Genomic DNA, 12,265 nt, shown 5'->3' with positions numbered 1-12,265 from the left:
CTACAGTATTTGCCATTTTGTATTTTCATGTAAAACCATCCTTTCTAGTTATTTTACCAGAATATACAAGAGCATCAATAATCAATGATTATTTCATGTAATAAAAGGAACCTCATGGATGATAATGACTATACTTTTATTACAGGCACTGGCCAACCAAAAGAAGAAAGTAGAAGAAGAGAAGAACTTAGGAGCGTCACTACAAAGAGAGATACAGAATTTATCTGAGTCATGTGAAGATGTAGAGAAAAAAAGACAGAAAATAGCACAAGAACTTCAGATAAAAGATAATAAATTATCAATAGTGGAAGGACAGCTTAGTCATTCAAAAGCACAGCTAGACACAGAGTTACAAAAGGTAAAACAAAAGCATATCACATAATTATTGGTCATCGCTTTGCTAATATCATGTTGTTAAACATGTTTTACCTTTTCATGTTAACATTTTGTTAGCTTGCAAATCAAAGAGAAGCTAACATTTTAATCTTGAAAATCCAACTTCCAGAGCTTTAGGCTGTAGTAACTAACTGAAAGCTTCTTTTAATACTTAGTCCATAGATTTTTATACTTATAATCCAGGAAGGTGATATTGGTGCATATTATAAAAATAAGGAGATGAAGTATGATTGCCATTTACACAACTATCAAATGAAAATGAAAAGCAATTATCTGCAACTGTATGGCCTAAAACAATTAGAAAACCCCATACCATGTGGTCAGCAGTCAGCAATAAAAAAGGTACTGACATAAAAAATGGGAAACAAATTCAAATGAGAAAATTAACAGCCTGATTTATGAAAAAGCAATTTAGGCAAACAAATATGTGACATGAACCAACAAGAACCGCAGAACTACAGGCTCTTGACTTTAGGACAGGCACATTAAGAATATGGCGGGGTTAAAATATGTTTGTGAGCACTCAACCAATCCATTAGCTTGGTGAAACAGGACAGCATACAAATCATTTGAAATTGGCTTAACTGAAAAGATCAGTACATTACACAAAATTGCTGTACTAGCATAAAAACAAAGAAACAAAGCCTGAAGAATATTCACAGATAGTGAAATTTTAGTTCAATGCAAATTATTACAATCAATGAATAAACCATGTTCTCCAAAACTTGGGTATCAACCAGTACACATCCAACTGACTTGCAATATAGATGTTTGCACCTTAGTCAGGAATCTGATTTACAGTAGTTGTTGTTTGTTTATGTAATTTATATGTGTTTCTCGTTTTTTTTATATAGATTAGACTGTTGGTTTTCCTGTTTGAATGGTTTCACACTAGTTATTTTGGGGCCCTTTATAGATTGTTGTTCTGTGTAAGCCAAGGCTCTGTGTTAAAGGCCTTACAACCTATAAACCTATAATGGTTTACTTTTATAAATTGTTATTTGGACGGAGAGTTGTCACATTGGCACTCATACCACATCTTCCTATATCTAAGAATTGTAGGCTCACCATACAATCTATATTATGTCCACTGTCCCGAGAATCTTGGGATTTTATTAGGTGTGATTACAGTTGCCTCAAGCTATTAAGATAAAACATTTGATTTTGATTTTTTTTTTTGACAGACTGGTAAGCTTCAAATAGAACTAGATAAAAGCCAGAGAGAACACCAGGATTACATGAGAAAGACTGAGCAGACTGCTGCAGAACAGAGTAAACTACAACAGAGAGCTCAGATGGCTCAACAGGAACTACAACATACTCAGGAAGCTATCAGGTATGTACTGGTTTAATCCCTTTAGTCGGTGATATCTTTTATTGTTGTTCTTCATCTCAAAGTCACAGAAAGGACTTTACTTGGAACAAAAAAAACTCACCTCACTGCAAGTTTAATACGGCCCCTAGCACTGACTTGAGCGTAATTTTTTGCAATACTAATTTTGATAGACTTTTGAAAGACTTTACACCATCTAATCAGACCTGGTTGTTATATAACATGAGTTGGTTTTTGCTGTTTTATTTTTGATAGTGGGTTTCTTGTTCCCACCTCTGATTTTCCTTATACAGAAAATCTACAGTATATTCTTAGTTGACTTGTGTTGCTGTGTTTGAGCATTTTAATAATCACATTTATATAAGAATTAACATCTGAGTTTTGCTTTATTTTAAAAAAAGAAAATTATGAAAAGAAAATTTGAAAACAACTGATTGATTCATAATTTAATTTTTATATCATGTTGATAGTAGTTTTTTTTAGTACAAAATGTTAAATTAAATATATTGTTCTTCTATTAAAACTTTATGTAAAATTATATATTTTTCAGTGCACTGAAAAAGTCAGAAGCAGATCACCAAAAGAAGTTGGAGTTTAAAACAGAAGAGCTAGAAAAATTAAAGGATGAACAGAAAACTATTAAAGATTCAATAACAGAGAAAGATAGAATGATGCAAGGTATTATAAAGGGAAATAGTATTTTATTTTAAACATTCAAAGGACAGATCAATCTAAAATTCATTAAAAAGGTGAAACCTGGGATAAAAGCCTACACATAAACTCAAAATTTAAAGAAATGCACTGGCCACATCCATTAATCTCATTGAAAATCAAATAATCTGTTGTTCAGGTATATAACTTGAAAGTAAGGGATCTAAATTTTGAATTTTATTCCTGGAATCACCAACATCTTTTAAAGTAGCTAAAATGGAGATTTCCTAAATGAATAAATAAAAAAAAAAAAAACACTTATAAAAATAAAACATTCTGTGAGAAGTTTGATTTTTAATATTCAGACTATAGTTACATTTTTTTCAGAAAGCAAAATATCAAAACCTACCTTCTATTTCTAATTTATTTGTTATAGCTATTATTGTTATCAATAATACTGTGACTACTGCGTTAAAATATATATGCCATTGATTTTTTTTTTAACATTTTCCTCCTTTTTATTAATTTTTTTTCATTATTTGATTACAGAGGCTAAGAAAAACTGGCAGCAGACAGAACAGAGCTTGAAAGGAAACCTCCAGGAGAGGGAAAATGAGACAAAAACAGCTACAGAGAAAATGGTATCCATGGAAAAGGAGTATAAACAAATGCAGAACGAGTATCAAGGATTAAAGAACCAGATCAGTGATAACAAAGCTACAATTGATAAAAAGGAGAAAGAATTACAAAGTGTTAATCATCAATTAAACCAATGCCAGGAAGAGTTGAATACTCTACAGGGTAAACTGACAAAAAGTACTGAGGATTATCAGTGTCTCACGACAAAACATGATCAACTACATTCTAGCCACCTGACCATGACCAGTCAGATTCAAGACTTCAAGAAACTGGTGGAGAGTAAAGACCAGACTATTGAGGAGCTGCAGGGTAATATGGATAAACTAGAGAAAGAGAAGGAAGACAGAGAAAATGAATTGCAGACAGAGATTACCGACCTCCATCATAAACTTCAACAGGCTCATACAGCAACGGAAGAGAAAATCAAAGAAACAACTTCCCTAGAAATGCAGATACTTTCTGTTCAGATGCAGGCTGATAGTTGTACATACGATAGCTTGGAGAAAGTCAAACAGATGGAAACTGAAGTGAATCAGCTCAAAACAGACCTAGAAAAGAAGCAGGATGTACTAGTTTGTAAAGAAAAAGAATTGTCCGAGTTTGGTGAAAAGTTTAACGACATGAAAAAAGACCATGATGAAAAATGTCAACAAAATGGAAGTCTGCAAGAGAGTGTTGACTCCCTGACTGGAAAAGTTAGTGATTTAACCTCTCAAATTGATCAGATAAAGGATGCATTGACACAGAAGGACAGTGAATTGACAGAATTAAAGCAGCAGGTGGCCTTAGTTGAGGACAAGGCTTCACAAGATTTACAGATCATGTCTACTGAGCTAGAAACAGTCAGATCGCAGGCCAAGGAGGTCTCTGATGAGAAGGAAAAGATTGCTGATATACTCACACAGAAACAATCGCAGATAGACGAATTAGAAAAAGTAGTTTCTGAATTAAGAAGCGAAAAAGATGAACTTCAACGTAAATCCATCCAGTTGACTGAATCATACGAGGATCTCAGGGAGCAAATACAGACCAAGACTACACAGTTGGAACAAGCAAACGATGCCCTGTCTCAAACAACCTCACAGCTGGAGATAAAGAAAGAAGAAGTACAGCAATTACAGACAGACGTCGACAGTCAACTTTCTAAGAAAGACGAGACTATTAAAGAAACCGAGAATCATGTTAAAGAACTAAAGGAAAAATTAGAATTGTCAGAAAGTACTGCTGCTATTAAAGAAGATGAAATAAAATCGCTGAAGGAAGAGGCGATTGGATTGCAGTCACAGACTACCAGCTTTGGGAAAAAGCTCCAGAGCCTTACTGAGGAAGTTGAAAGTCTGAAATCTCAAGTGGAAAATTTGACAGAAAAACTTGCCAATGCATCTGAAACTGTAGATGCCAAAAATTCTGAATTGGAATCGGTAACCAATGAACTTTCTCAAATTAAAGAAGAAAGTGGGAACTTTGTTAAAAGACTGGAAGAGAAAAATGGAGAAATTAATGAACAGCTTAAGACATTGTTAGAGGAAAAGGACAAGCTTTCAGAAATTGTAAGCTCAAAAGAGAAACAGATTGAAGACTTGGAGAATAGAGACATTGAGGGGAAAACAGACATTGAAAAGATGATGAAAGATTGTTCAGCATTACAAGAAAAGAACGAGGCACTTAATACATCAGTGTCTGATTTGACAGCTAAACTTCAACAGGTAGACGAAACAGTTACCAGGATGTCAAGTGAACTTCAGGAAAGTTGTAAACAGCTGGAAGAGGTCAACGGACAAGCAGCTGAGGAACAAATATCTCTGAACAAGGAAGTCTTAGATCTGAAGCAGGAACTAGAGGATGAAAAAACTAGCAAAAATAAACTTGATGAAGTTCTAAGAATAAAAATGGAACATATTTTGTCACTGGAAAGTGAGTTGCAGGAGGCAAAAACTGAAAATAAAAATACCTCAATTCAGTGTAGTGAACTGACAGAAAAAGTGTCAGCTTTACAGGAGGAATGTGACAAAGTGTATGAGCACCTTCAACAAGCCAGTGATGCATTAGAGTCAAAAACTAGTGAACTTCTGAAGCTGACAACTGACATGGAGGATTTAGGTAGGGAATCTGGAGAATTGAATATGAAGCATGATAATGATAGAACAAATCTTTGTCAACAAATATCATGTTTAACAGAGGAGAAAGACAAACTACAGAATCTATTGGAATGTAAAGAGGAATCCTGTAAGGCTTTGGATAAGACTTTGTCAGAACTTAGAACTGAACATGAACAGTTAAATGAAAAAGCTGGAACTCTTCTGAGTGAACTGACTGATTTGCAGCAAGTTTACAGCAATGGTCTGACTCACATGCAACAGGCAGAGGAAACTGTTAATCAGAAAAATCAGGAATTGTTGGACATGAAAAACCATCTTGACAAGCTACAAGAGGAAACTGCATTGACTTTGGGAAACATTTCATCTGAAAATACAAAACTAACAGAAGAAGTTGAGAAGATGAACGCTGAAAAAGAGAAACAAGGAGATTTGATTAGAGCATTACAAGAGGAGAAATCATCCTTGATAAAAGAAAAGGGAGCTTTGAATGAGCAGTCTCAACAAATGCAAACAAAATTGGACATGTTACAAATGGATTTGGAGGACCAAGCGGATGGCATGAATGGAGTCCAAGAAAAGGCGGGAAAATTAGAGGAGATCATCAACAACCTTAAAGATACATTACAAAGTAAAGATGCAGATTTGAAAGCTGCTAAAGAAGAACTAAATAATGCAATGTCAAAGTTAGACAATCTTACCCAAGAACATGAAGATCTTACTAAGAAACATCAAACCATTTCAGAACAATTTGACCAGCAGACGACAGCAATGTTAGAACAGACAATATGTCTCCAGCAAGAGAGAGATAACCTGAAATGTCTCCAGGAAGAATCTCAGACACTGAAAAATCAAATGGAAACCCAGAATGTCTCATATGGAGAAAAAGAACAGGAACTATTGGAATTGACAACAAAATGTGAAGGCCTTGATGGAACCGTGAATAGTTTGAAACAAGACCTTGAAACAAAAAGTCAAGTTTCACAAGACATGGAATTAAAATGCATGCAGATGCAGGAAAAACTAGAATCTCATCAGGATAAACTGAATGATGCTGAAGAAAGAACCAATCAGATGTCAAAACACATGGCTGAATTAGAAAGTCAACTTACAAGTTCAAGGTCACAGTTGTCTATTAGGGTAGAGGAGACTGAGTCAATCAACAATAAATGTTCTAGTCTGATGGAGGAACTTGATGATAAAAACAAGGCAATGAATGAATTAGAGTCCACCCTGGCCAAACACCGTGAGGCTATACAACATTTAGAGAACAAGGTGATGAATGTGACATCAGAGAAGGAGTCATTGTCTGCCAGTACATGTAAGGATATTGAAAACATGAGAATCAAACTTGAATTCAAACAGGATACTCTGGAACGAAAAGTTAGTGAACTCCAGAAGTTACAGATAAACATAGTTGATATGGAGAAAACCGTACAGAAATATAGAGCTAATTTGGAACAGAGAAATACAGACAGTAAAAATATTTCTGATAAATGTGCTCAGCTACAAGAGTCATTGGACAATTTAACGCAAGAAATGTTAGAAAAGAACGAACTTAGTCAAAGAATGCAGGATTCTTCAAATATGATGGAAAGTAAGTTGAAAGAAGTTCTACAGAAAAGTAATGACAAAGAAAACGAATTTTCTGCTGAATCTAATACACTCAAAGGGAAATTAGAAAAGATGGAATTGGAGATGGATGAAAAACAAACTCATATTGAAGAACTTAATGACAGAATACAAAATATGCAGCAGAGCATGGATGTTAGTAAAGCAACATGTGAAAGACTGACACCAGAAAATGAATCACTGAAGCATGAACTCAATCAGTCTAAATCAGAAAATAATCATTTGAAAGAAAGACTAGAAGAATTTAGTGAAACTCTGAACATTCATAAAACCAAAGGCACTGACATGGAAAATGAATTAAAACAAAAGATTGACCAGTTATTGAAGGAGAAAACTGAACTGAAAGATGAAATGAGTAAGCTTAGTACTGAACTAGACAGTGCCAGTAATTTGTGCTTAGAAAATCAAGATGAAATAGAGACATGTAAGAACACTGTATCAAATCTAGAAAGCCAGCTAAAACAATTTGTAAGTAAAGCGGAAGATCAAAATAAGAAAATACTTGAAAATTCTGATGAACTCAAATCACTGCAAAATCAGTTCACAGCATTGAATGAGGAGAAGGACAATTTAATGAATTTGAAAGATCAACTTGAAAATGACCTCAGTGTCTTTAGAAATAAACTTACTCAGCAGGATGAATTGTTGGGAGAGAAAACTTCTGAAATTGAAAAATTGAAGAATTTAGTTGGAATGATTGAAAAATCCAAAGAAGACTTAGAGAATGACATTGCCACACAAAATGAACAGTCAATCATGCAGGAAAAATCTTACAATGGAATGATGCATGAACTTAATTTGAAGGTCGAATCACTTCAAGGTCAGCTAGAGAGTTCTAAAAGTGAGATTTTAGATACACAAGGTCAGATGAAGGAGCTGAGTAGAGAGAAGGATGATCTGGAGATAGCAATGTCATACAAACTGGAGACCATCCAAAATCGGCTGAAGAAAACAGAAAATGAAAAGTGGCAACTACAACAAGAATTAAATGTATCCAAAACAAAGGAGGCAGAACTTGGTCTAGGAATAACCAGTAGTCAATCAGAATCGGACTCACTCCAACATCAGTTAGCGGAGATGGAAGAAAGTCTTACAAAGGCCAGGTCAGATGCAGAAAACCAAGATAGCAAGTTCCAGGAAGAGACTAAACAGTTAAATGATCAGCTGACTTCTGTCAGGATGGAGCTGAAGCACAAAGAAGAACACTTGTTTGAAGTTGAAACGAAATTGGAAGAGTTGACAGCAGAAATTGCCAGTAAAGAGAAATTGTTCAATGATACCAAAAATAAATCAGAATACAAAAAATCTTGTATGGCAGATAAAATTACCAAGTTGGAAAGTAATCTAAAGGAAAAGGAGGATGAAGTTGATAATTTACAGAAAGAAATTCATAACCTCTCCATTCAAAAAGAAATTGACGACTCAGAGCAGAAACAGATGCTGGACATGCACCAGAAGGAAAAGAACAGTATGTTGACAGAGTTTGAAAATCAGTTGAGTATATCAAAAAATAAATTAGAAGAGGAAAAAGATGAACTTAGATTGATGTTGTCTCAGATGGAAGATGCATGTTCACATTCAGAAAAGGAGTTAGAGTTCGTCAGGTCACAGTTGAATGACCTGAAAAATATTTCTAACGTTAAGAGTGTTGAGGAGTCACAGTTGGTGGCTGGCCTGAGAAATGAAGTTGGTGAACATCAGAACATGAAACTAGACTTTGAACAGCAGATAGAGAAATGTAATCAAGAAATAGCAAGTTATCAAGAAAAGGTGAATGGTATGGACCAACTGATTTGTAATCTAAGGTCACAAATAGAAGAATTACAAGTATCTGTTTCAAAAACTGAGGAGGAATGTAGTACAAAGGTTATGGAGATGGAACAAATGTCACAGAATCTTACTTCTATGGAGGAAAAGCTTGAGGAAGAGACAAGTAAAAACCAGAGGGAATTACAGAGGGTTCACAGAGACCTTGAAGACGTAAGATTATCTGATGTAGAGAAAGACAAATTAATTTCAGATTCTCAAAGTGAAATTAATTGTTTGGTTACGGAAAAAGATCAATTGGTTGAAATTATTTCTAGACTAGAGAGAACAAATGAGACATTGGAAGAAAAACTGTCAAATCTGCAACAGAATCTTTCATCAGTGGCCTCAGAGAAGGCTAGTACAGAAATGACTGCCAGTGAAACTACATTTGCCTTGGAAACATTGCAGAATGAAGTTGGGTTACTTCAGGAGAAACTTGTGACATGTGAAACAAAAATTTCATCTATGGATGATGAGATGAATAAGTTAACAGTGGAAAGAGATGATCTAAAACAGCAGCTGCTTTATATTACAAAGGAGAAGGAGTCTACACAAACATCATATGATGAACTTGAATCTCAATCTAAGCAGGAAATTACTGAATTGAAGGAAGAGTTATCTACCTTGAAAAGTAAAATGATGGAGGAAGATACTAAATTAAGGCAAAAAGACAATGAGAATATTTCTCTTCAGAATAAAAATAATGATCTGGAAAACAATGTTACTGAACTTCAATCTGAAACAGAACAATTAAAACAGAAAATAGATTTTCTTTCTTCAGAGTCGGGTGAAAGAAAGCAAGAATCCTTTGGAATTGAACAAAATCTAAAAGATTTACAGAATGATCTGGTACAGTGTGAACGAAAATGTTCAGATCTGGAGTCTGAAAAGACATCTTTGGAAGAAAACATTACAGCAATACAACAGGAATTAGCAGAAACCAATGAAAATCTACAGTTAATGAAAGATCAATTGTCATTAGTAAAAAATGAACTTATTTCAACCAATAGTACATTGGAAAACAAAAAAGAAACAATAGAAGAACTCACCAAAGACATTAATAGTTTGAATGAAACAGTATCAATGAAGGAGATAGAAATTCAGGATCTGAAATCAAGTATGTCTTCTCAGAATGTTCTTGAGCAGAACCAAATAAAAGAAGTTTCAGAAGTTCAGAGAGAGGTTGAGCAATTGAGACTTCAATTGATGGAGAGAAATCAAGAATATGACCAAGAAAGTGCTACTCAGTCCAGCAGATTATCTGACTTAGAGTCTGAACTCGATTCAGAGAAGGAAAGAGTGTGTTTACTTACTGATCAAATTGAAAGTTTACAAAACGATAAGGAAATGAGTGAAAGGAGTAAAGATTTATTGGAAGAAGAAATGTTGAGTCTTCAACAGGAGAAGGAAGATCTAGAAAATAAACTGATAGATAACATCTCAGAAGTGAACGAGCAGAAAGATCAATTTCAACAGTTACGCAGCCAAATTGAGCTTCTGGAAAGTGAGAAAAATGACTTAGCCTCACAGATTACAGAGTCTCAATCTCAGCTTATGTCAACACAAACATTCTCACAAGATGTTCAAAGTCAAATGGATGACCTTTCTAATGAGAACCAGGAAGTAAAAAGTCAACTCACAACAGTGAAAGAGGAAAGGGACCAGTTGCAGGAACGTCTCCAGCAATTGGTGGAGGAAGCAGAAAGACAGAAGGAAGAGCTGGAAGGAACAGTAAAACAACTTCAGCAAGAAATTGACAATTTTTGTACTGATAAATCTGATCTAACTGACAAGCATAGAGATCTGGAACAGAAATATAGTCAAATGTTGATTGAAATTAAAGTTTTGGAAAATAAAAACCTTGACCTCAGCGATCAACTAAAGACAGATGAAAATGTTAAGTCTGACTTGGAAGTCAAACTGAATGAGGTTCAAAGTTCACTGAGGGAGAAAGATGCAGAATTAAAAGATAGTGAAAAAATGATGAAAGACTTTGAAAATGAGGCACAAATTTGGAAAAATCTCCACGATGAGTTAGTAAGCAAAGATGAAGAAAAGAATGTTGCTGGAGGTAGATTAGAGTCGGAACTTTGTGAACTCAAATCTGACAATAAAACACTAAAGGTAGAAAAATCTGAGTTGTTGGAAAAAGTGAAATATTTGTCGACAGACTCAGATAATTTAAGAATGGAAATTGAAGCTTTGAACATGGAATTGTCAAATGTACGAACTGACAAAGACAATTTACAAAGTGAATTTCAGCATTTAAATGTAGAATTTGAAGAGAGTAAAAATCAACAAAGTAAATTATTTGAAGAGGCCAATATGTTGGACAGTAAATTGAAAGAGGCTATGAATGAACGGGAAAGACTTTTGTCAGATGTAGAATCGATTGCGCAAGAGAAAGATGTTTTGATTGAAACAGTAGAGACAACAACAAAAGCTGGACTCACTGATTTCAAAACCACACTGGAAAAACTTCATGACACTATTAAGAAATATGAGGAGTCCCTTCAAGCTAAGAGAGCAGTTATTGTAGAAAAAGAAAACCAACTATTGGAAAAGAGAAAAAATATTGAGATGTTAACTAACCAATCAGAACAGAAAGATGGTGAAATAGAAAGATTGACAGAACAAATAGACGGATTAATAAAGGAGAAAAAGGCTGCGGATTCTGACATTGAGACATTTAAAGACGTCATTGAAGGACTTGAAATGGACAATGAGGCTCTAACCGCAGAGAAGTCTTCTTTGGAATCAGAACTGAAGATTGCAAGTACTGAACGTGATGACCTTATTTCAAAGGTTGAGAGGTTGAATAAGGAGGTCAGAGAAATTGAGTCTCATAAAGACTCACAATATCAAGAGGAGAAATCAGAATGGGACACACATAAAGTTGAACTAGAAAATAGAATAGAAAGTTTAAACGCTGAAATGATGGAAATACAGGACAAACAAATGTCTCTATCTCAAGAGGAGGACCAATCAAAAGTGGAGATCAGTAGATTGCAGCAGAATCTTACAGAGTCCCAAGACCAGTGTAAAAAGTTCGAAAATGAAGTTATCTCCCTTACTGATAGAATTGATATACTGAACGCTGAATTTTTAGAGATGAAAGATAAATATGAATTATTACAAAAATCTGAAAGTGAACTAAAAACAGAGAAAAATCAAATAATTGCTGAGTTAAAGGAAAATTCTGAAAACAGCTCACAATCAATTGAAAAATATGAACAGGTGGTTGAGGAAGTTAAATCTTTACAGAAAGAAGTGCTGTCTTTGACGAGTGAGAATATCAAATTAGAACAACAAAACGCTACCAAGGAAAGGGAGAAAGGAGAACTTCTATCGCAGTTCTTGAGTCTTGAGGATCAGAAAGCAAGCCTTAAGCAGACTAATGATGCCTTACTGTTAGAGGTAAGTGTATAGAGTTCAAGATTTCTAATGTAGTGAATGATATACCATGGAGGTATTGATATAACTTAGATTAAATTGGAAGACATGTTAAAAGAAATATGACCATGGCATTAATATATAAACTAACACATATAACTACCAGTAAAGTATTAGCATGAATAAACAATAAAAGGAAATGTGGGATAGTTGCAAAGGAGACAGACCCTCCCCCACCCCCCACCCTAAAAAAAACAAAACAAAAGAAACAAAAAACAAACCAAACCATCTAGAGGTCAACATACAGTCTTCAACA

The 12,265-nt window shown here is 34.6% G+C and overlaps 1 protein-coding gene across 2 annotated transcripts in view; it reads left to right on the top strand.

Annotated features, from left to right (window-relative positions):
* The window catches only part of LOC134710174 (centromere protein F-like), a 37,791-nt gene that overhangs the window by 12,708 nt on the left and 12,818 nt on the right, over positions 1-12,265 (top strand). For both annotated transcript variants that reach the window (XM_063570394.1, XM_063570393.1), the window contains exons 8-11: positions 146-358; positions 1,581-1,732; positions 2,280-2,407; positions 2,930-11,973. In XM_063570394.1, coding sequence (XP_063426464.1) covers positions 146-358; positions 1,581-1,732; positions 2,280-2,407; positions 2,930-11,973 — 9,537 coding nt within the window. The remainder of the gene's footprint in view (positions 1-145; positions 359-1,580; positions 1,733-2,279; positions 2,408-2,929; positions 11,974-12,265) is intronic.

The sequence above is a fragment of the Mytilus trossulus genome, chromosome 3 (genome assembly GCF_036588685.1).
Source record: "Mytilus trossulus isolate FHL-02 chromosome 3, PNRI_Mtr1.1.1.hap1, whole genome shotgun sequence".
Classification (NCBI taxonomy): Eukaryota; Metazoa; Mollusca; class Bivalvia; order Mytilida; family Mytilidae; genus Mytilus; species Mytilus trossulus.
Note: the sequence above shows the minus strand (reverse complement) of the source record. Positions and strands in the feature narration are given on the sequence as shown.